At 37.6% G+C, this 25,675-nt stretch overlaps 2 protein-coding genes across 2 annotated transcripts in view; both read left to right on the forward strand.

The window, feature by feature from the left end:
• LOC135227071 (KICSTOR complex protein SZT2-like) overlaps window positions 1-25,675 on the forward strand; it is a gene marked incomplete at its 5' end in the record, with an annotated part of 399,314 nt that overhangs the window by 113,995 nt on the left and 259,644 nt on the right.
• Window positions 1,594-25,408, forward strand: LOC135226915 (uncharacterized). Its single transcript, XM_064266597.1, has 7 exons — window positions 1,594-1,680; window positions 2,035-2,926; window positions 3,043-3,224; window positions 3,485-3,666; window positions 4,549-4,671; window positions 4,889-5,116; window positions 25,361-25,408. The coding sequence occupies exons 1-7, from the start codon at window positions 1,617-1,619 to the stop codon at window positions 25,406-25,408; spliced, it is 1,719 nt and encodes a 572-aa protein (XP_064122667.1). The 5' UTR covers window positions 1,594-1,616.

Below are 25,675 nucleotides of genomic sequence, written 5' to 3' on the forward strand. Positions count from 1 at the left end.
ATCTAGCACCAACCAATTTATAAACGTGTTGACTCTCAAGAGAGAGAAAGAGAGATATAGAAAGACACCATTCACTTCAGTATTGTGATCCCCCTTGAAAGAGTCACTTTTATTTTGCTCCACAGTTCTTCCCAGTGGACCAGGAATGCATCTGGGGATTGCTGACGTTTTGAACACTTGCTGTCCATAGAGCCAAGGTCATGGCAACACTGTGTGTGGATTACCTTCAAAAGCAAGGACTGCCTTTTTACAGGAGGAATAGGAGGAGGAGGAGGAGGTCCTGTTCCTCAGTTCTCTCTTCCCCCTGTAACCACAGAACCCTTGCACGCAGCCCCTCGGATAAACTCAAGTGCCATTTACTTTCGACCTCATTCGCCTCCTGCCAAAGTGCCAGCAAGTTGAGTTGCTAGTCTCCACTTACATTCAAGGTAAGGACTACTTGCTCCATTCACTTTTTACTTGTTGATATCCAGCTTATTTTGTTTCTGCGTAGATATGCTTCATTCTGAGTCTGTAAGCTGGTAAGGATTCTTTATACAGGCTGTCCTAGGGTTTAACGGAACGGGTTCGGCGTATGACGTTCCGAGGTTAAGGCGCTTTTCAATTATATTCATCAGAATTATTTCCAGGGTTACGGCGCCTACAATGCTGATCTGGCAGAAGAAATATGACACCAAAAATGCAAAATAATCAGTATTTGAAGGTTTTTTTGATGAAAAATGCAATAAGAATGCAGTTTACATAGTTTTCAATGCGCCCAAAGCACTAAAAGTAAGGTTTTCTTAGGAATTTTGACGATGTTCTGGCTTACAACAATTTTTGGGTTACAGTGCATCTCAAGAACGGAACCCCCGTCGTAACCCGGGGACTGCCTGCATTTATTTGTGCCAGTTGTACCGGCAGTCCCTGGTTATCGGCGGGGGTTTCCATTCCTTCCCGGGGGTGGGGGGGGGGGGTGCTGTTTAGTAAGCCAAAGCCGCCGTTAACCGAAACTCGGCAATTTGTGGCCTCTGCTAGGTATGTTATGGTGCCGATAACCGGAACTCAGCCCGTTACGGTGTCATAAATCGCCGATTTTATGGCACTAGATATTTTTAAGCACCATAAAACTGGATCGCCGATAACCGGGGCCTGCCTGTAGTAGTTGATTTTTATGTTGAATTTATAGGGCTTTGGTCTTTTCTGTTATATAATTCCAGAGCTATTAGTATATAAATGCATTTTTGTGTGTTTCATGGTTATGTGTGCATTTGTATTTTATATGCTATACCATACAAACATTGGGAATATATTCTCTCTCTTGCTTTCTCTATAATTGATATTTTTATTCTCTGGTATTAATTTTTCTACTGTCTTATAGAAAAATGTCATATTTGGTCACCAAACTCTAATTTTGTTCAGTTGATGGCATTTTGCTTTCAAATTTTTTCTCACATTATCTCCTGTCTTGTTTCAGACTTGTACAGTAGCCTGGTAAAGAGAGTCACATTTGGTGGTGAAAATACTACGGACGAGCCCAATCAGATCTTGTATGGTATGCTTTGGATCACTTGAGTCAGCTACACGATAACCAGAGTTCCCCCTGAGGCAATGCTGATCTTCGAGCATTACCCAAGATGTTGCGGGAAAGGCAGCGTCCTCCTACCTCTAGTCCTTCGCCATTTTCCAACACCTACATCAGTGAGTCATTCATTTCAGTGTTTTTATATCTGTATTTTTGCTGTTTCTTCTGTGTCATGTGGCTTGGATATCAAAGTCGAGGTTCATATTGATATGAGAGTTGTATAAACCTTTTTTTGAAGTTACTAGTTTGTTTTTTTAATCAGGGTTTTTTTCTAATAAAACAATTGCTTGTTCTTTTATAACATTTTCTTCTTTAAACTTAGTTAAGAAGACAAATTGTTTATTCAGTAGATAGCATTTGAAAAAAAAAAGTGATTGTGATAGTATTCAGTTTTCTTGTGTTAGACTGTTGAGGCATGATTTGGAAACATTAACCATGTTTCTTGATAAGCTTGTTGTTTCCTTTTCCAGGTGACAATTGTGACCCTCCCAAATGGAGATGCTTCCTGAAGGGTGTGTCTCATAATCACCTCATGATCACACTCATTCCAGCCTCATACCATGACTTGAAGTCTTTGTTAGTCAAACGTGCCAATTTATCTGATGGAGAGAATTTGGCAGTCAAAGTCATCCCTGACTCAGAGAACACTCTTGATCTTGACACTGAAACCAACACAACTGATCAGCCCATTGGAGGGCCCATGTCAGAACAGCAGGTTTCTTTTGAGAGCAGCACATCATCTTTAACCCACCTCACATCACCTAGTCTTCCCCCTCCAACTCCAACCAATAGCAAGTCAAATGGTCCTGCAGTTGAGGAAACAGATGGCCTTCCACCTAGGATGCGTTATAGGTCAGGGCCAGTAGTAACAACACAGTCTCAACCAACCCATCCAGTTTTTTCTGATTCAGTCTTGAGGGAAAGGGCCAGTTCCTTTCATGTCAACAGAGAACGATGTAGTTCCTTTGGCCAGGGATCTTTAGCTCCTGAACGCAGTAGGACTGGATCAGTGGACTCCCCCACTAAGGATCCTCATAGTGACCTGACCGTCACCGAGTCGCCCAAAGATCCCGTTAAGAGACGCTACGTATCGATGCCTTCCAAATCGCTGCCAGGATTCAGTGATCCTTCTGTGAAGAGTATGTCCAGTGAAGCCCTCAGAAACGATGATGGGTGTGTCCCTCTTCACTTGAGGAATACTGGAGCAGAAGTGGAATCTGTTGGAAGAGGGCCAAGTACTGAAGAGAGCCAGAGTGCAGTCCCTCCTTCTCCCTGCCACAAGTTTCTGTTTGGGGCTGTTACTCTGCCAATCTATGTTTATGACTGCAAGCTCAACAGCATTATTACTCAACTGGTGAACAGGTATAACAAAATTAGATTAGTTTTGGTTTTTTCAATTACCACCTGTAGTTACATTATTTTTCTGTTTCTGTTTAATCATTTAAGCTTTAAATGTCTCATTATTTTTCCTCTTGCAGGGAAGAGAGGTCATATGTTGTTGGGAAAGACATTTTTATGGATTCAACCTTTAAACTTGAGCATGATCTTATAGAGGACACTGTTCCTCTAAAAGATGAAGAGTTACCATCTTTGAGTGGCATTCAGGATGACAACAAACTCCCCAGTCCAGAACCTCGGTCTGAGGAATCAGATGTTGGAGGTAAGAAATCCTTATAAAAGCCATAAAGAAATGTTTCATGACATATAATTACTTAATTAAAACATTTTGAATCAAGTTAATGATACCAAGCAAAGTCATACTTAGAAATATATATGTAATTCAATCAGTGCGTTTACTATTTTATTTTGAGAAGAGAGATATTATGATGATTATATCCATGGATTTTACTTTTATATTGGTGCGGTTTTTCTAGTACATTTTCATCTTCGTACGATAAACTAAAAAGAATATTTTTGCAGTCGATTCTAGTTTTCCGCGAACTCACGTTGGGGCCGTTGAAGTGTGTCATCTTCGTAGCTTTGTGTTGGGTGTATTTCAGTCATTGCAAAAAGAACTGATGATCCACAAACAGGATATGGAGGCTGCATTAAACCATTGCCATGAAGCTGTTATGGAAATTGAAATATCTCATTTCCTTCAGGTTTGCAAGATTTTTGTTGTATTTCTGATTTCTTCATGAGAAGCCCATTGATCATCATAAATACCTCCATAGTAGTATATAGTTCACATTAGTCCCCAAACTTGTGGTCTTGGGGCGGGCATTAAAGAAGGCCTCTCTTAATATAGGGAGTGTGATGCTCAGATGACTGATGTTTACTTATATCAATACCTTCCTATATAAGCAAACAGTCTTTCATACAAACCAATTCTGCATATTCTGCATTCACAAAATATGAGGTGGTTGATAGGGGATACAGTACAAGTGTCCCTAGTGTTCGTGAGGGTGCTGTTTTCTTTTGTGAGCAGAAAACTGTGAGGCTGGTGATCACTATGAAATGCGATGGAGATATTTATAAGATTGATGGGTTTGTTTTCTCCTTGCTTTATGGGTCTTGCATTAAAAAGAAAATATTTTTAACTGATAAACATGTGACTTGATTTTTTAAGTAAATTATGTAAACACCTTGTAATACTGTTGCGATTTCCTGTTGAAAAGATTGTGTTTTCCTAGGAAAAGTTAATACTTTAATGGACTATTTTAGACATTTAAATTAACTGTAATTTACATTTGAAAAGAGAAGAAATATTACCAAACTGATTGCATCATTTGTAAGTGATACTTTGATGAACTCAGAATTATTTTTCCTTGTTTATCGGTGACCATTATTGTTGCAATGCCAGTTTGTAGAAAATGAATAGTAGTCTTGGCTTAAAATTCTGTATTCTTTTGTCTGGAGCCTCTTCGTGTTCTTTGTGCTAACTGTTGAACTTAGCACTTGATAGTCTACTTGTACTATAGTTGTTAAACTTTTTATAACATTGCTAATGGTGGTGAATATAAAGCATTCCTCGAATACTTCAGACAATATGCGGGCATCTTCGAGACTTCAGACTAAGAAGTAACATCGAGCAATTGCATCATTCCCATTCTGCTACTCCCAAGCCTCAAGATGGTGGGGAGGAGGATGTGAATGGCAGAGAAAAGGTAAGCTTATGTATTTGTGAAAGTCCTTTCAGAACATTATACTGTACATATTTTATGGGCAATTAGGAGTTTCTTTATGTTAAAAAGGTGTCCAAGAACTTTGTTGTGGTGGGCCAAGTCCCCCATAGGTAGAATGATTGTGTAGGTTGTTTGCCTCTTCCACATTCCTGCCTGAATCTGTTTCATGCATGTTGTCAATTTCTGTTTCCTACTACAGGCTACTGATCGGGTTGATGACGAGGTCCCTAGCAGACCGAAGCCAGTTCCAAGCACAAGATTTCCGTTGTCACTCCTGAAGCAACATCTGCCTTGCAGAGACCTCCAGCAGTTGCATTCTATGATCAAGGAGAGATTTTCTGGGATTCTTCAAGGTTCCTTTAGGCCAGTGCCATCTCTTCCAGAATACTACTTCTTTTCCCCTCAGTCTCTTCACCGTTCAAACGAGGTATGGTATAATTGTTTTCCCTTGCTGGGGAACTGTCCCAAGTTTCACATTTACTATGAAAAGTATATTTTGAGAGGGTGAAGTGTATGATGTTTCTCGTAAATACGTATTTAGTTAAAAACGTATAATGTACATGACGAAATGGATGTGTGGCCTCATCTAGTAGAACTCGTTGTTCCTAGCATTATTGTTAGAATTTTGCTAATGAAAAGGAAATTTAGGGCCCTGATACATTTTTAGTCGTGGAATGTAGAATTGTTGCAGATATTTATATTCCAAATAATATGTTCATTCTCTCATATGGTTATTATGTAGTGGGTGTACAGTAAATGAAAATGGCTTCTAAAGTTTCCTTCTTTATGATATTTATATACATTTAAAAGCTGTATTGTTTTTGTCCTTGTGTCTGTTGCTTAGATTTCGTTTAAGCATGAATACATTCACGCAAGTACTCTCACCCTATTAGATTAAAGGTATTAGTGAGGATGTTTATATTGACTCAGAACTTTACATATTTTCAAAGTACTATAACTTTTTATTGGGTTCTTTTGCAGATACAGTTTTTATGATTTTTGCATGAAAGTGACAGTAGTATATAAATTTAATGTAGTTAGCAACAATATCCCTGATATTTTTGGATACACTGCAGGGGCACAATCCTGAAACTTAGTTTTTAAGTAGTATGGACAGTATATATGTTTTAAGCTCTGCATCTGTCATTGGTCAGTATTTATTTAGTAGAGTTGTTGAGAATGGGTTTAACATTTAAAAGTGGCAAAGTGTCGTATGTTTTTGCATACTGTATACCACTGTGTTGTTTGGTTTGCTTTGTCATCAGATTCAAAAGTCTAGGTCCAAAGATGTTAACTATGTAGTACTTGTATGTTTTTTATCACAAGTTTTGCTGATGATTCATTAGCTTTGTATTAGGTATCTCTTTTACATTCTTGTCTCATCGTTGTTGCTCAAGAATTTTTTTTTAGCATTTGTTATTCCTATGATTTCTTATAGTTTATTGTACAGAATTTATTTTGAGGCCAACACTTAATTATTAAAATCCATAATGGGTGCTAATTTCAGATTTTTTTTTTTTTTTTACTTCTTTAGAGTGGTTTCATCACTCCCAAAGTGAACCAGTTAGAGATTTCTAGCCCTATTAACTCCTTCTTTCTCTTCAGTACTCTTATCCCTTTTTCATTGTACTACTTTATATGGTAGTTTACTTGTTTTCTTCATGTCTGAAATTGTTCTGAATGAAGTCTGGGATTAATCTTAAGTAAATCGTGTTTTGTTATTTTTTCATGAAACTTACCTGACAGATATATATATAGCTGTATTCTCCGAAGTCCGACAGAATTTCAAAATTCGCGGCACACGCAGTGGGCGGCCAGGTGGTAGTACCCATTCCCGCCGCTGGGTGGCGGCGGATATCAGGAACTATTCCCATTTTCTATTCATATTTTTTCTGTCGCCGGTCGGTAAAACAACTGTTTACAGACCTCCGCCTAGGATTTTGAAACTTCATTAGCCGCTTAAGTATCCTAATTATTCTTTCGATTATTGACTTGGATTTGTGGCTAGGCATACGCTATCGTAATTTTTTTCATTGCATTTGATGTCTGAAGCTAGTTAGCCTAGTTTCAGACTTTGTTGTCTGCATGGGGTAAGGTGAGGCTACCGGAACTTTCGGTAGACACTCGCTTAGTATATATGACGTTTACATGTTTTCTTTTGCATAAGTTCAATGTAATTAGTGTAATGTGTGACTGATTACGGAAGAAGTAGGATTCATGTACGCATTTTAGAGCGTGTTAGAATCAGGAGTTTTCCTCCACAGTAAACAGAAGTTAGAAATAATGAACCTTCTAACCTCCTGTAGATTTTATTTTGACCTAACCCATGTGGTATGGCTTACGGGCCTAGAAGAAGTGTCTGCTAGAGGATTACATCAAGTACAGTGGGGCCTCGTTATCCACGGGGATAGGGCCCAGAACCCCCCCGTGATAAGTAAATACCCGTGTTATCCTGATACCCCCCTCAAAAATTGCTTAAAACTGCCTACTTTAATAGTTAACCCACCCAAGACCACTATTCCAATGTTTATAACTGCCTACTTTAGTTCAACACCAAATATGTTTTCAACTATCACCTAAAACTAAATTCAAGACAGTTTTAAAGTTATTGTACAAAATTAGCCTTAAAAAATAAATGTAGTATATGTACTACTGTACATATGTAGCCTACTAGCCTAGGGATTACAGATAGAAGCCTACATACGCATGGTGGGCCTCTTTTTTTTTTACAAGGAAAGAGAGGATGAGTGGTAAGAGAACTATCAAAATATGTAATCATATGGGTACTCACCAACAATCTATGTTGATAAAAGATGGCGACGATTTTGCAGTGCAATCCAGTAATATTAATTAACGATAATGCTACCAACAGTATGCAGCGAAAAATCTCTTCCCTTCGTCACAACACGTTAATAGTATATTCCACGTAAAAACTTCATCTGACCTTTAGGCGTCTTTCCCATAAGAGTAAAAGAATCAGGGCTTTTGGATGCCACATAATTAACGTCGTTTATATGGGTACAATTTAAAGAACGCGCCGCACACCACATTTCATAACAACAACAAACAAACGTGAGTAGGCCAGTGTTGCCAACTGGAATGGCAATTTCTTGCTAGATTTTGTTCCATAAAAGGCTAAAAAAAAAATCACATACCGTATATACTCGAATAACGTGCAATCTCCCATATCGTGCGACCCCCTAATTTTCACCTAATAAACAGTGGTTTGTGTTTTGTCATGTATCTCATGTATCATGCAAGTTCATAAGGTTGGTGTTTAGCCTGCTAATGGACCGAGTCATTCAGATGTGTGTGATGCTAGTCAATTTACAGTAATTTTCTTATTAATCTCGAGAATTGAATAGAAAAATCTCAAGATTAAAAAAAAATCCCAAGATAATAAAATAATTGTAAAAAATAACAACGCCTTGGAGTCCTTAATCATTCTCTCTCTCTCTCTCGCTCTCCTCTCTCTCGTCTCACTTCTCTGCCTCTACTTCCCTCTCTCTCCTCTCATCTCGTCTCTCTGCCTTCTCTCTCATCTCTCTCTCTCTTCTCTCTCTCTCTCTCCTCTCTCTCTCTCTCTCTCTCAGGAATAAATACGTACGTACTGTAATTTGCAGTAAATGTGTAGACATTGTGTGCGTGTTTAAAAAATGTGCAGTACACACACATTCCGATGTTTCGGTTTTTGGAATTTTTCAGATTTCGGAAATGTGAGGTCAGATGCATAATCAAACAAACACCACTACTGCAGCAAAAACATTTTTTCCCTTTATGTTTTTCATTATTGTTATTTATTAATTACAGTTTATTTAAATAAATATTAATATAATACTGTTAAATGAATGTGGATAATTAAGATCACCTATAATAAAAAAATAGTGGGACAATTAATACCATATGTTCACTAATAGGTATTATTTTCAAAACAAACATTCCGTAAAACACAAAAAATATATGTACATAACAATCAAAATATAATAATGTTTTGCAGTTCAACTTGTGAATTTTAACAATAAGTATGACTATATAATATATTTTACCATATCGATCTTGAAGTTGAAGAGTCGTAAAATTCTGAGATGGTCCGGGAAAAGGATTTGTACTTTGTGATTACGTATCGCTACAACACCAATGTGGTATTTTCATACCACTATATTGATGACGCATCGCTACGACACACTGGTGTTTTTTCATACCACTATACGTTAAAGTTAAAAACATGACATAGAATCGACTTTGCGACTTCGTTCACTTTGATATTTTTAACGATACAATAACTATCATTTGTACTACTAAAACCATCTTCACATAAGTAATTTTTGGAAGATATGTGTTGTTGCAAAAGCTAGCTTATACATAAAAGGCTTTTATAATTTAAGTCATCTTAGATATACATATGCACCCAAACTCATTGTGGGGAAATTTACTACTGTTTCCTCGGATATTGAATACTTTAGCATCATTCAAACACTTTAATAATATAATGCATAAATACTAGGCTATACATATTTACATTGTATACCAAATACTACATACAGTTATATACACATACTTTTATATACAAAGTTAACAGTTATATACACATACTTTTATATACAGTTAATCATATGAGTAGTGATCAGACGACAGCTGTTTGCACTGGACTACGCACGTATACTTAGAGATAAAAGAACAAAAAATTTTGTTGTTGTTAGTCGCCGGGATAGATTAACATTTTTCCAGAGATTAAAATGCTGAATTTTGTTTTGAAAGTATGTCAACCGCGATATTATATTATTGTTTTCACGAAGGAATAATTATATAAAGAAAATTATTGAGTAATTTTTGCCGTCAGCAGTCAGAAAATCACGAACATGGTAACGTTCAAACCTAGTGCCATCCATGGCGTATGTCTATAAATAGAACAGAAGCAGAGGGCAGTCATTGGATAACAGATCTCCATGGCTACCAACCAACCAATCAGGTGTTAGTTATACTACTCTGTTAATTTCTTTTTAGAATGAACGTTTACACACACGAAGCTAACGATGATGTATGTGTTTTGCATACAGTACGTAGTTTTAGTTTTTATTATTAGTGTAAGTATTTTACTGATTTCATGAAGAATAGAATGATTCCTTCTCATTACTTTGAATGCAAAATGGCTTGATTGAAGATTCTTCCGCAAAAAGAAGAGAAAAAAAATTCCTTAGAAGATGATACCTATTTACTAACGCGGTTGACATACCTTCAAAACAAAATTCAGCTCTTTAATCTCTGGAAAAATGTTAATCTATCCCGGCGACTAACAACAACAAAATTTTTGTTTTATCTTCCACTAGTACGTACGTAGTCCAGTGCACAGCTGTCGTCTGATCACTACTCATATGATTAATTTTGTATATAAAAGTATGTGTATATAACTGTTAACTTGTATATAAAGTATGTGTATATAAACTGTATGTAGTATTTGTATACGATGTAAATATGTATAGCCTAGCATATTTATGCATATATTATTAAAGTGTTTGAATGATGCTAAAGTATTTCAATATCCGAGGAAACAGTAGTAATTTTCCCCCACAATGAGTTTGGGTACATATGTATATCTAAGATGACTTAAATTATAAAAGCCTTTTATGTATAAGCTAGCTTTTGTAACATCACATATCTTAACGAAAAATTACTTATGTGAAGATGGTTTTAGTAGTACAAATGATAGTTATTGTATCGTTAAAAATATCAAAGTGAACGAAGTCGCAAAGTCGATTCTATGTCATGTTTTTCCTAAACGCGTTGACTTAAAGGAGAACGTTATTTTGGTTGTTTCATCACTGGCACAAACCCATTACAATGCAGTGTATGTATGATAATTCTAAACTATTATTCACTACCAAAATAACGATGATATTTTGTATTGAAAATTAATTTTACATATATTCCAAACATTATTACTACGTAGCATTGAATAGTACTATAAAAATTTCGAAAGATAATCTTGCTGTGAACGCTACCATAATTTGATTTTCATATACGTACGTTACATTTTGTCAGCTGGCTGGCCTCGCATAGATAAAATTTGATTTCATTTCACTGATATGGAATTACTCCACGATAGCCTTTTTATTATGAAGATATGACGATAATATATAAGGTAAAAAATGCTTTTATGTATTTCGTTTACGCTTCGTCGCCAATAACAAACAGCAATACTTACGATAATCTATGACAAATAGCGTTTGTATGACTTCATTGTTCAGAGAAGTTATATACGAATACTGCCAAAATAATAATGAAGTTCGAATTAATTTTAGCCTTAATGTTATTACTACTGTAATTACACTACCACTACTATTAAAATTTCTAAAAGTTTATCAAAACAAAAAAATGTCGCTTTGACGCAACCGTATACATAAACCATTTTCGTACGTAAAGGTATATGCTTATATTTTGTGGCTGGTCCACTCCGACGATAAGTTGAGTGCAATGATGTGGAATTATTCTTCGAATAGGCTATTTATTATGAAGATATGACTATATATATATGGTAAGAATGGTTTTATTACTTTATTGTCAGTTTAATATCATAATGTGAATGTTTGTGTACGTTGGTGGTTATCGCACTGCAACTACGCTTAGCCTACCAATGAACGTCGTACATAAACCTTGAATAGGCTATGTATTTATTTCGAAGATAGGACAATAATATATTAGGTGAGAGTGGTTTTATTACCTTTACCTTTATTGTCAGTTAATATCATTATATGAGTCTTTAAATGAATGTTGGTAGTTATCGGACCACGGCCGAGGGTTAGCCTACCGAAAAACATCGCATACGCAACACAACAAACCCGTGATGCAGCGATTCATACCAGTGATGTAACATGAGAAACGGTCCAAGAAAAAACCCGTGATTAACTGGATCCGTGAATACTGATCCGTGAATAAGCGATGCCCCACTGTATTTATTTCGAAGATAGGACAATAATATATTAGGTGAGAATGGTTTTATTACCTTTATTGTCAGTTAATATCATTATATGAGTCTTTAAATGAATGTTGGTAGTTATCGGACCACGGCCGAGGGTTAGCCTACCGAAAAACATCGCATACGCAACACAACAAACCCGTGATGCAGCGATTCATACCAGTGATGTAACATGAGAAAGGTCCAAGAAAAAAGAAAAAACCCGTGATTACTGGATCCGTGAATACTGATCCGTGAATAAGCGATGCCCCACTGTAATCTTAGAGTAAAGTGCTCGCTCTCCAATCAGTGTTTGTGAAGTGTAGTTAAGTATATCTTAGTTTTTCCAGACCACTGAACTGATTAACAGCTCTCCTAGGGGCTGGCCCGAAGGATTAGATATTTTTACGTGGCTAGGAACCAATTGGTCACCTAGCAACGGGACCTACAGCTTATTGTGGGATCCGAACCACACTATATCGAGAAATGAATTTCTATCACCTGAAAATAAATTCCTCTGATTCCCGCGTTGGCCGAGCCGTGTTGGAAGTGTAGTGCCCCTTGTGTTTTTGTTGGAGGGGGCGTCAGATCGGCCCCATAATGCCTCTAGGCCTGGACCTCTGTCGGACTCCCAGGACTCAGGGAGAGGGCATGTCGAAAGCCGCAGAGGGTTCGGGGGCTCCCCACCAATCTGGCGTCCCTTCGGCAGGACCTGTTGAAGCTTCCCAGGCTGCTAAAGATCGTGCACGTGCACGAATCTTGAAGGATTGCTTCTCGTCCTCCGAGGCGTCCATCCCCGCGCAAGGGTTGGAGCTCTCGGAAGGACTCGCGCCCTCTAAGAAGCTTTAGAGAAGAGGACGCTTCACGTCCTCTCTCTCGTCAGGAGGGAAACGTCAGATCGGCCCCATAACGCCTCTAGGCCTAGACCTCTGTCGGACTCCCAGGAAACCAGGAGAGGGCATGTCAAAAGCCGAAGGAGGGTTACGGGTTTTTCATGCTGATCTGGCTTCCTTTCGGCAGGTCCTGTTGTCGCTTTCCCAGGCTGCCGAAGATCGAGCACGTGCACGAATCTTGAAGGATTGCTTCTCGTCCTCCGAGGCGTCCTCCCCACACAGGGTTGGAGCTCTCGGAAGGACTCGCGCCCCCTAAAGAAGCTTTAGAGAAGAGGACGCTTCACGTCCTCTCTCTCGTCACGAGAGGATGAAAGAGTCCTGTGCCCTGTCAGGGCTCTCGAATTTTATTTTACATAAACGAAGGAAGTAAGAGGTCCTTCGGGTAATGTATGGTGCTCAGGAAGAGACCACATTTACACCCTTTTCGAAGAATGCACTGGCTCTTTTCCTAAGGGACATATTAAGGAGGCTCATTCATCTTGCCAGAAGAGTGATTTTGAGGCCTCCTGCGAGTGAACGCTCATGAAGTTAGAGCTGTTCAACCTCGCTAGCATTCCAAAAGAATTTGGTAATCAAGGACATTCTAGATTCCACCTTTTGGAGGAGCAACTCATATTTGTCCTCCTCTCCTCATGGCGCTCCGTATACGTTATGTAACGTTCGCTTTACTTCGAAAAAGCAAGCTGATAAGTTTGACGTCGGCAAGCTGCTTTGCACAGTCAAACAACTTACGTCTGGTTCGGCATAAGAAGGGCAATTTAGACGAGGAAGCTTTTGGAGGTGCTCGAACGTCCTATAAGTAGAGACATTCTCCAGGACGCTCGGCAAGCACCTTGCGAGGGTGTCTTTCGGACGCTCGGCGTTCCTTTGCTGAGTGCGTTTCTGGAGATGTTCTTTTGCATTACTAAGAAGCAAGTTGTCGCACAGGTGGCCACTGTCTTTGTAAGAAGGTATGAAAGGTCTTTAAGCCCGTCTTGAAGACGAAAGCCATACGTCTTCCTTTAGTGTTCACACACTTCAGGAGCAGCGTGCGGCTCTCCATGGAGACTCGCATTAGGAGTCACCCTTAATTAAAAAATATTCAACGTCATACGCAAAAACGCGGTTCGTCATAACATTGAGATGTTGGCAAGGTCGCCTGCCAGGACGCCTCTTGGCGGGCCTTGCATGCATCAGGGCACTCAACGAGTTCCTCTCTGAAACGTCGTTCAGAAGACTTGTGTTCTCTGCTCAGACACGCTCGTAGCCTAAGCAAGGACGTTTTTTGAGGACGCTCAGCAGGACGCTTTCCAGGACGCTAAGCAGGACCGCTTTTGAGGATGCTCGCAGGACGCTTATGAGGACGCTTTTGTGGACATTCGCCAGGACGCTTCGGTGGAAGCTCGGCAGGACGCTTTGCGAGAGAAAAGACTTGTAGAAGGCGTCTTATTTGCTGTTCAGGACGTTTCTTAGGACGCTTGACGCTTTCTAAACGCTCGTCAAGAGGAGGTTTTTTCAGGACTCTCCACAGGACATTCCTTTACAGAAATTTTTAAAAAGGATTCGGAGTTAGCGGAGAGACATACCCGAATTTTTTCTTCGATCCCTCTTTCCTCTTCATCGATTTCTCTGAGAATCGGGAAGATTATATACTCGGATTCCTGGGTGACTTTCGGTCATGTTAAAGGGTCTTCCCCTATTAGCAAAGTGCTAATAGTTTTGTCAAGTAAGGACGTTTTCCCATTGTCAAGATACTAAACGTTTTGTCATTTAAGTGGGGACCCCTCATAAATGGGGTAGTTCTCATTGACATAGATTTTAACGTTTTTATCGTTTAAGCGGATAAACTCATTAACAAATTTCGGAAGAGCTCTCATTCATTTTCAGAGGCTCATCCGGGGAGTAAGAAAAAGACTTGTAGACTAGATCCAGGAAGTCTTATGTCCAATATCATAAGAACATTGAACGGTCCTTTTCGATCCTCGGTTCTCTCTTGATGATCTCTATTCGAATATTACTCCCTTTCTTGGCAAAGGGTCTTGGCAAAGAGTCAAGGAGTTCTTTTAAAAAGTCTCATTCATTAGAACGTGGACAGTCGTTTTCCTTTCTTTCTCTCTTCCTCGTCGTCAGGAAAGATGTAGATAGAGAATTCGATGTTTCAAAGACTACAATACTTACGTAGTTTATCTTTTGGCGTCATTTTGCTAACGCATGGGTCAAGTCATATACGCATATCGTATTTACCTCTGCGGATAGAAGCCGAAAGAACTGTTGTTCTAATGTATTTAATTGACACTCCCTTCAACCTTCCAAGAGTTTTCGGAGTAAGAACAACTCTTCAGGTATTGTTACGACAACACCAACTCAGCTTCTGTATTTAGCGAATTTTGTTTTGTTTAAATATGCCTGCTTGAGAGTTTCCTTTGCTCGATAATTTCATACCTATCCCTTCGTAAAAGGAGTAGCTGGCAACTCAGGCAGATAGTGCGAGACGATGAACAAGGCTGCTGTTACTGTGATCTACGCAGTACCAGCTAGCTCGGTGACATGCGCGGTTGGTTACGTCTCTCTCCCTTGCGGGAATGGCTGAATAAGCCGTCTCTCTGCCCTACAATCATTGGGATTTTAGCCTCGGGTTGAGGAAAATTTCTAGTAATCATGAATGAACATGCCTTCCGTTTACTTAGAAAATTTCAACAAGATATCTCTTATACTTGTTCGGTGCGGGTTTACCGCACGGTAACGGAATTCTGTACGAATCTACCGCGGCATAGCACTATAATAATGCTCTCCTGCTTATGCAAAGCGCAGCCTTATTAGGGAAGGAAGCAGGCTGAGTGAGGGGATGGATGAGTTTGCTGGGACCATTTCCTCGCTGGAGAAGCTTGTTTTCCCTGAATAAACAGCAATTCAGACCTCTACAATTTTTCCTCACGAAGAAATTGGTATAACATCAAAGTTCTAGTAATAATTCTAATTTTCTCTCAACGGCTTGAGGATCACCTCGGGTGATAGCGAGAGGGTGCCAGACATCCGAACAGAGGAACAGATGTTCTGGCACATTGTCTGAAAGAATTGGAAGCCAAATTGGTCGGCTCTCCAGTTCCTCGAAGGGTGAGTTTGGATCGAGTGGCCCAAATCATCTCGGATAATTTCTCAGCTCTCTCATAGCTCAAGAAGAGAGTTGGTTATGGGCTTGGGCACGGAACGTAACGATCTTCAAGAGGTTCGTTAAACTAGTGCACGTCCGTGCGGTCTTCCCGATCGAAGGCAACAACTACTGACGTCTGAGTAATCTCACTTAGAAGTATGTCGAAAGTTGAGGAGAGACTGAGGGCGTCCTTTCGTTAAGTTTTTCGTAATATTGAAGACGAAGGAGCTTCCTCTTAAGTTGTTCCCTTATTCATGATCCTAGAGGATTAGCTTTAGTCGCCACATGTTGGCCTCTAAGAGGTTGGATTCACAGAGGTCAGGTAATTCAGAGAATTGTCCAAAGACCCTTCCCGGGAGAATCGGTGTAATCTAACATCGTCACTTAGTGAAGTATCTAATATCTCTCCTCTCTGAGTCTGAAGGCGTTCAGACTATCGAGAAGCGATAAGATCTTCAAGATTAATGGCAGTCTCTTGGCCAAGGCAAAGCAGTGCTGCCTATTTTCAGTGTTCAATCGGAGGGGGCCGTTTCTGGAGGAGCGCCTCAGTGGCGTGGTTGGTATGGTCTTTGCCTGCCACCTAGGTGGCCGCGAGTTCGATTCTCTGGCATTCCATAGAGCGATCAGAGATGCGTATTTCTGGTGATAGAAGTTCACTCTCGATGTGGTTCGGAAGCCGTTGGTCTCGTTGCTGAATAACCAATGGTTCCATCCAACGTCAAAACACCATACAAACACAAAACACAAAGGGTTCTTGAAGCAATTCGTCATATCTTGTGTTTTCTATAATAGTGAAGGGAAATGACTGTTCCTCACCTCGACCTCTGTGAATTTCTTTATGGTTCTATCTTTCCGTATGAAGTATGAGATAAGATAGAAGTCCTAACTATTGTAGAATATGCAAATATGTTGTTGACGGCCTCTAGGCTCAGAGATTCGGTTCTGTCAAACAACAAAGCTTCACAGATTTGAGGTCTGGGGAGATCTTGAAATTCTCTGGATCGCAGGTTCCGGATGGAACTTAGACGTAGTCTGAGTTTCTGATGCCAAAAGCATTTCGAACCTATCCTTTCTGCGAACTTAATACACGTGACCGAAAGGCTAACATTCTAACCGCTCTAGCCACGGCAAGAGGGTTAGTGAGGTTTTAGCCATCATCAGAGGTTTTAGCTTTAAAGGACATAATGCGTCTGTCCTCTAAGCCTTCCGTTCTTGATAAGAACGAAAAACCTATCTAACCCTTGACCCGAAGGCTTGGAGACCAAGGGTATGGCACAAATTATTGGGCAAGGGCATTAGAGAGTCCTGTGCCCTGTCGGGTCTCTCAAGTTTTATCTTGATAAAACTATAGAAAGTCGAGGTCAACGGACAATCTGCGGTGTTCCGTAAAGACCAGACTGGTTCATGTCCAAGAACACCCTGGCTTATAGTCAAGGAGTTCTTTTAAGAAGTCTCATTCATTATGTTTGCATAAAGATTTGAGATTTTTTCTTAATATGAATGCTCAAGAGGTGAGGGCGCGGCCTCGGAAGCATTTCAAACAGAGCATGACACTCAGTAACATCCTGAGTGCCACGCTTTAGCGAAGCAACTCTGTGTTCGCTTCACACTCCCGACGGGATGTGAAGACGACATTTGAGATCTGTAAGTCGCTAGGACCATACATATCCGTAGATATATTATTGGGGGCAGCAAGCAACACGAATCCTATCCTATAGAAAAGGGATAGGTTGTGCTTTTAACTTTGAAGGGTTGGTCGCTTGAGGCTCGTTCCTTTTCTTTAGCCTAGAAGTTATGGAACTAACTTTGATAGGTTAGGTCAGGTGGTGGTTTTTAGCTTCGTTGCCCTCAGAAGTAATGGTCATATGGTCTAGTCACATTGTGGTCACGCCCCGTTGACAGATCATCTAGAGCGCACCAGCATTACAGGTCTCTACCTCGCTGGCAACTCTAGTAACGCAGAAGCAGACTTTGGTGACAGTAACACGAAGTCGGCTATGCTAACAGGTGAGGAACCAAGATGTATATCATCTACTTAATTTAGTTTCCCAAAAATCCTATTCTGTCCTCTTTCCACCATCCGAAGGTGGGATTCAGCTATATATATATCTGTCAGGTAAGTTTCATGAACAAAATGTTATTGTTATAATACAATTAAGTTTGTTCATACTTACCTGGCAGATATATATAATTAAAGTGCCCACCCACCTCCCCTCAGGAGACAGTGGCACTGATAAAATATGAATAGAAAAATGGGAATAGTTCCTGATATCCGCCTCCCAGCGGCGGGAATGGGTACTACCACCTGGCCGCCCACTGCGTGTGCCGCGAATTTTGAAATTCTGTCGGACTTCGGAGAATACAGCTATATATATATCTGCCAGGTAAGTATGAACAAACTTAATTGTATTATAACAATAACATTTTTAAAAAGAATGTACTTTTCTAGTGCTTTGCCTAGAAATTCAGTTGATTTTCATTCTTTCTGTCATGTCAGTGGCTGATTCTTTTCTCTTATACGTTTCAGTTGGATAGATTTTTCTTAGTCTAGCATTTTTCAGATAGTCTGTATTTTATTATTGTTGTTATGGGTTTTGAAGCAGTCAAACTTCACTCTGCTCCTTGCTGTTTATTCCTGATGACTTTCCCTTGAAGCTCCGAGTTAATATTTACCTCCATTAAAGCAACTTTAACAAATATATGATACTTAAGGATGTTATTTCACTTGATTGTTTATTGACTAACCTTAATTTCCCTCTGATGCAATCAGCTGGCAAACTGTTTAGATTAGGATTTACATTCTTGTGTATACATATTAGATACTTGCAGTGTTATATTTCTAAATAATTCCTAGAGAACTTCTTAACACTATTAGTGCTGTTTTATCAGGTGCGTTGGACTGGTCAATACTGGAGGAATTTCATCTTGTTCGTCTGAGCAAGATTCTTAGATTTTGCATTCTATAGTTTATTGGTGTCAGGTGAACGGATCTAATAAAACTGTCATTGAGTTTTTGAAAATTGTCAACAAATTTGTGTTATCTCAAGTAGGCTACTTTACTATAGTACAGTATGGGAACTATGATTTGCTGTATATGAGTAAGCAGGAGAGGCTGATAGTTTGTTCAAGGTAGGTAATAGTACAGCATGTAGTCTACAGTATTGTCGTGTTCCCTTAGCACAGTGAAAGTAAAGTCAGTTACTTCATTATCTGCTTATTTCATCTGCTTTTATGGAGGTTTAAGCTTTGAAGCATTTTATCAGATAATTCACCCGTTTAATAAGCTCTATATTACTATCATAGTTTTTTAAGATTTGATAATCTTGTACTATATTATTAATTTAAGTGATTCCATTTAGTCATATAAACTGCATTCTTTGGTTATCTTCGTTATGTGGAAAGGTGTAACTTATTCGTCATTACCATCTTTCTTGAATTCAGCTTTCTCGGTAGAGCCTCTAATGTATTCATCATTATCTTCTTATTTACTTTCAGATTTTTTTCAGGGAGTAGGTAACAGATCATATTTTATATTGCATTTTTATGTAAGTATTCATAGTGGTGAATTATAATTTTAAAACATGTAGCACTGCAATGCTGGGCAGATATTTTGACATTTTTGTACTGGTGCGACAGGGAACACCAATTCGGTGGGGACGTTCATCTCTATTTGTCGTCTCGTGATCTGGAAGACTGGGATCAGGTCAGGATTCTCTCTCTGGAAAACGTTTTCTCTCACTACCTTATCCCAAACATTGCTCACACTCTCCTGGCTTGTTTTGATTTTTCATTTTTGTGTATTATGGCTTCATTTGCATATTTGACTACAAAAATAACCTCTCTGTCCCTGATACTGGAAGCTTGTTTTTTTCATTTTTTTGTGATGTTTCAATGCTAACGTCTCATGAATATTTTACAGCGTCCGTTTATTTTCGTAACGTGATTTTTTTGGATAGTTTTTCCCTTGGGACTTTACATAGTGGCAGGTAGATTCCATGACAACTCCGCTGGTACTTTAAAGGTCAACAGACTTCGTATTGTTCTGAAAATCAGCTTCAGAGGTTGTTAGGGTTGAAGATGAAACTGAATCATGAAAGGAAGGAGAAAAAAGTATTGACACATGAGCCACTTCCTACTTTAAGGGAATCTCTCCTGGGGATTATATTGCTATTATTTTTATGTTACAGAAACAGCTTAGGATTTTTTAAGTTAGTAGAGTCAGTGGTATATTTAAAATATGTGTACATGTCCCAATGTATACAGCGTACCCATAAACAATCACAACAGTATGAATAGTGTGGTTTTTTAAATTATATATATATATCTTTGTTACTATTCTTTATTCACCACTTTGTTACTATTCTTTATTCATACATGTGGTGTTTAGGTAATCATTTTGTAAATCTTATAAAATTAAGTGGAATACTGATTTTTCCTCAATGCTATAAGCCAATTATGGCGAGATTTTTTATGCCTTGAATTATTTTGTGTTTCTTTGAGTAAATATTCCTATAGGTATTTATTTCTAGAGCAGAAGATATAAGTAACAGGTATTAAAATGCACATTAGATGTTTAAGTCTCGGTAAAACAGTCTCATTCTCAATTTTTTTTTAATTTTAGGAGCAAAGAAAAAACCATTTACAGTATAGACATTTTCTATTTTTTAGTATAGTTTTCAACTTTGATGCTCTTTACAATGACGTTCTTAACTCAGAAGCACATCTTGTCTGTTGCCCTTGAAATGTTCCCGAGTTACTTGTCATTTTTGGTATTTTTTTTTTTTTTTTTTTTGTAGCTCCAGAATTGGTTTTGTTGTTCTTGGTATGTACTATACTGTATTCCAGTTATGGTCAATACAGAATTGAGTGCCAAATTTTGATTAGATACATAGCAGTGCATTCCTGTTACCCTCCGTTATCCTTTACTGCATTCTGCCAGAGTATAGGATTTGCATTAGTTTCCAACGGTGGGATACTGATCAATGAGGCTGAATGTAGATAATAGAGCTTTGTACTACGTATATGCTTTTGGAATACTGTATTACTAAATATGCAGGCCATTTATAAGTCCTCCCATGGGGATAGGCTAACCTTCCTGCAGCCTGAATTGCACGTGTTTGATTTATGATAACGGAATTTGACCCTTTAAGGTGTTACGAATAGTACTGTGATTATCCAAAGGGTTATTGGAAATGTAGTAGTACAATAATACTTTCAGCATTAGAAAAATGTGAAAAAACTGTACTCCAAAAGGGGATTAAAAGTTAGGAAAGAAGCAGTACCAAAGACAGTACATAATATTTATTTCTTTTCGGATCCAGAAGCTGTTATTTATCATTATGAATGTAAAGACTTACTTTGTTTTGATCTTTCTCTTAATTTGAATCCGAGGACAATAGCTTTTATGGCATTCAATGAGTCAGGAATTATTTCAGATAATGGATCAGAGACAGTGAAATATATTTGGGTAATGAGTCCCGCACCCATCTTGGTGATGCTGGCTTTTATTACATAATAGTAGTGATGTTTAAGAGACCCTCACTCATTTGTTCTTTATAGATTTTAATGAGGTTTAGTTAATGTACAATCTTTGTTATCTTGTAGGAGCAAGAATGATCTCAATCTTTTTGTGAACTTCTTGGTAATTTCACTATACGTAGTACATATTTTGTTAAAGGGTATTCAGTGAATTATCCTCGGTAGACTGAGTGATTTACCATCATGTATTTCAAATCCATGATAGTTTATAAGCACAAAAACACTTGTTTTTTTTTTTTTTAGAACAAAGGAGCATGAGCATCCCATTGAACTTTTATGAACATGGTATGAGAAGGATAACGTTGGATGTGATTAGTTTTTGGTTTTTATAATCCATAATTGATACAAGTACCATTGGACGCCCTGAAATTTCTAATTCTTATGTAATATTGATATGACGTATGTCTTCATTTATTAGGCTGAATTTACAGCGAAATTTAATCAAAGGAAAATAGACTTTTACTTATAAACCCATCACTCTTAAATAACTCACTTTCATGGTCTTCAGATGATGAGACACTACACTATCTACAGTCTTTTGTTAGTAGATAAACGAAGATTAGTGGTAGTCTGTGCAGATGCACTTTGATCCACATATTCCTGGTATACAGGGTTATTTCGTAATGAAAAAGTAAGATCAGTTTATGGATGCAAAGCAAAAGACGTCAACAAGAATACAAAGGACCCGTAATGTTTTGAAACAGTTAATGAAGCAGATCAAACCTTTTACTCTCAATTTCATTTTCAGTGCTGAATGACTTCTTAGGTGCCAGTGCTTGGTCTTTGGCCTAAATACTATATTCAATCAATCATTCAAATAATTGAAGGCAAAGGACAAATAGAATCTTCATCAACAAAAGATTGGCAATGTTAAAATGTAATAAGAAGTTAGCAAGTACAATACCAGTCACCCAGACTGTCTACAACAATTGGAAATTGCAAATTGCACTGCAGCTCAAAGCAAATGCATATTACAGAAAACAATACAGTGCAGTTTATCATTACAGCACATAAAACCTAACTCATAATACACATTACACAGAATTACAAAAATATCAAATAATATAAAGTAATATAATTATGGAAACAGAAAATAGTAATTAATAACAAAACTTGTATACATAGTACGTAGATATAAACAACAGAAGTATTTACAAATTTAGAGTAAAACATAAATGTAAGTATGTAAATACTCTACTCAAATTGTAAACAAAAATGGAATATGTAATTGAATCTGTGATGTGTAATTCATTTAGGTTACTGTTCTTGATACAAAAAAAAAAAAATGTGCCATTTGTATAAACACAATGTACAGCCGTTTGTGTGAACAGAGAATCAAGTGAATTTGACATAAAAATTTGCAGGAATGATAACATAGATAAGAAAAATATAATACACAATGTTAGATAATACGACTATCAGTTTTTTCTAACTGCTACCTAATGCCAGTTAGTTAGACAAATAAAAGCAGAAAAGAGAGTAAGGACACAATGTACTCTAGAAAACAGTTAAAAACACTTTACCTAAGAAACACTTTACCTAAGAAAAAATATGCATGACTAAGTTAGAACATTACAAGGAAAATTGGATCAGTACCACTTAAAGAGTCAAGAAATAGCTAGTTAACCTGTAAATAACCAGAAACCTAGCAACTCTAAAAGAATATAATACATAATTTACCTAAAGCCACTTGAAAACACTGATAAAAACCTCAGATTTTCTGAAGAACCAACAAATGATAAGGGTACTAACAGAGATATCCTTTTTTACTACTGTCCATAAATAATGAAAAAGATCCTGCAAGTAGTGTGGTAGTGTAGCAAAGATGTCCACTAATGTCATTAAACTTAAGTTGAAAAATAAATAAAGTGTGCAAAAGGAACCGATGGCTGGATGAGGGATGAAATTACAAAGTAGTCCTTTAAAATTAACAAGTTTTTGGGAGAGACAAAAATGGCATCGACTCGCTGCCGGCAGTCTTTGGATCCAGGGGCATGTGCTCAGAGCTACCTCTGGTTTGTTGTCTGCTAACAGAATATTGTAGTGTCTGGGGCACTGGAGGACCACAAATGTATCGAAATTTATAAGTAATTTGTTTGTGATAAAACAAATAGGTTATGGTTATTGCTGTAGGTTCACTGGTGTTGCAGTGATACTATTTATTCATAAATATTAGCCAGACAGTGAGTGTGTATGTACCTGGCTATTTGCTTTGTAAATAGGATTAGATGCATAAATCTTTACAGGTTTAGATAATCAGAGTACATTGATTTACTTTTTAAATACAAAGTAATTTGTTTTCTTGATGAAGGATATTTCTTTGTTTGTTTGAAGATGATCATAATAGATGTACTACTGTATAAGGATGATAATAATGAAATGGATTCTTGTGTTGTGCAAATTCAACTAAGCATCGTTTAGTGTTTTATTAATTAAGATTTTTATATAGATTTGTTTTAGATATGAACTAAGAATTTTATTGTAATATATTGCTAAATGAAGAAATCCTTAGAGAACTACAAAGGTCATGACCTTCAGATAATTTTTTATTACATTTTATTGGCTGCTGTGAGGTTGGTGATCCACGATTTGTATTGTGCATCACATTGCTGATAACTATAAACCCTCACTTTTGTCTTATGTTGGACATTTGTCGATAGAATTACGAAGAAGACTGTTTGATATGAACATACCCTGCTGTCCTCGCATGAAACATGCTAGCCAGTGACCTGCTAATTAATAACTGTCCCTAAAACTTACAGGCCCCTCTTGTCCTGCCGAGACACCGAAAGTTGCGAAGAGTATCTGTCGGCAAGGTACTCGCTTGAATGTGCATTAGCACCCTAATCTCAGATGGACTAGTATTTTTCCTAAGTATTATAACAGTTCTGTGCAGTGTTTATGATGCAGAACCTAAATAAACTTTGTGTGCCATGATTTGTGCTTAGGAATTGCCTCAATCTAAGAATTATTACTCTGGGTTATGCTCTCTCTCTCATATGTTCTAGTTAGTTATGCTTGATAATCACTTGGTAAAATATAGGTGGTTAGCTTTTTTTTATATATCAAGAGAATAATGTGAAAAACCCATTAGCTGCATCATAAATATCTTCTGTGCATGCATGGTTAAAGGATGGTGCTTTTTGAATTAGTAATGTCATCCAGTAGAAATTTGCACCAAGTGCCTTTTGATAAGTTATTGGTGTCATATCTTTAACTTTTATCTCTAAAGTAAAAGAGCCTTATTTTGTGGATGCTGTTAGATTAAACATGGCTTTCTGGGAGTATCTGTGTGCGAGGATCCCAGTTTAAAGATATTGGGTAAATTACTTGATGTATCTTAGTTCATTATTTTACTTTATGAATAATCTTAAAAGTTACTTTGCATTATGAATACGTTTTCAAAAAGTTTCTTTGGTTTTGGAGTAAATGAATAGAAGATATGAGGTATTGGGATCATTTGTCATATTTTTGGTGCCAGTAAGATGTTGAGTGAGATGTTTCTTTTGTCTAATTTGTGCACAAAATAGAGGCTTGAAATTATCATTATATCGCTGTTCTTTCTCTAGATGTGAAAGGTAAAGGTTTTTGTTATGATTTGAGTTACTTACTGATAAAATACACTTTTGTTTTTCTATTAAGGAATGAAATTAAGCTTTAGGGATCAGACTAACTTTTTCATTGGTATTCTGTTCCTTGTAGCCTTCATGTATCTTATTTAGTTATTTTTTCATATGTTAAATGTTTATCTTTTGTTCCATAAATGTGTCGTACTTTTATGTTTAAGTTATGATGACATCTGAGATTATGGTATCTAATTCTGGTTCTTATACTAACAAGCATGTGTAATTTATATGTAGAATTTTTAGTAGACTTTATTCTGTGAGTTAGATTTAGTGCAAAATTCACGTGCATGTCTTTTCCTTCACCTATATGGCACTTGAATCCATAAGATTCAATATTAGACCAACTTAACAGTAAGAGTGTTATGCTTGTGTTAATGCTGCATAAAGATCACGTCCGAAAAGCTTTTTTTTTTGTAGTAGTATCTGTACATGCTTAGTGCAAGGACTTAGCAGAATTAATGATAGGATTCTTTAATCAAAATTAATTTTTGATTTCTTTACTCAAAAGTAATTTTTGATTAATTTTCCGCAGATTTTTAATGATCTTTTGGAGGATGAAAAGAAATTAGCTACTGAATAGGTCTAGAAATGATTTGCTTCACAACAAACCCACTGCTTATAATAGGCCACTTGTGGCGCATGAATCGACCAATTTACTTTTGTCCCAGTAAAGAAAATGGCAGTGGACGGGTATGTTCATTCAGGTTGGTGAACATACCCACCCTGGAATCCACTGGTGCTCTGCAATCAGCTAATTACTTCCTGGATGTTTGCTATTGAATGCATTATTGATTGTCCCAGAATTTCAATTTCTTTTCCTTAAAATAACTGCCTTTGAGCCCATTAT

The sequence above is a fragment of the Macrobrachium nipponense genome, chromosome 15 (genome assembly GCF_015104395.2).
Source record: "Macrobrachium nipponense isolate FS-2020 chromosome 15, ASM1510439v2, whole genome shotgun sequence".
NCBI lineage: Eukaryota > Metazoa > Arthropoda > Malacostraca > Decapoda > Palaemonidae > Macrobrachium > Macrobrachium nipponense.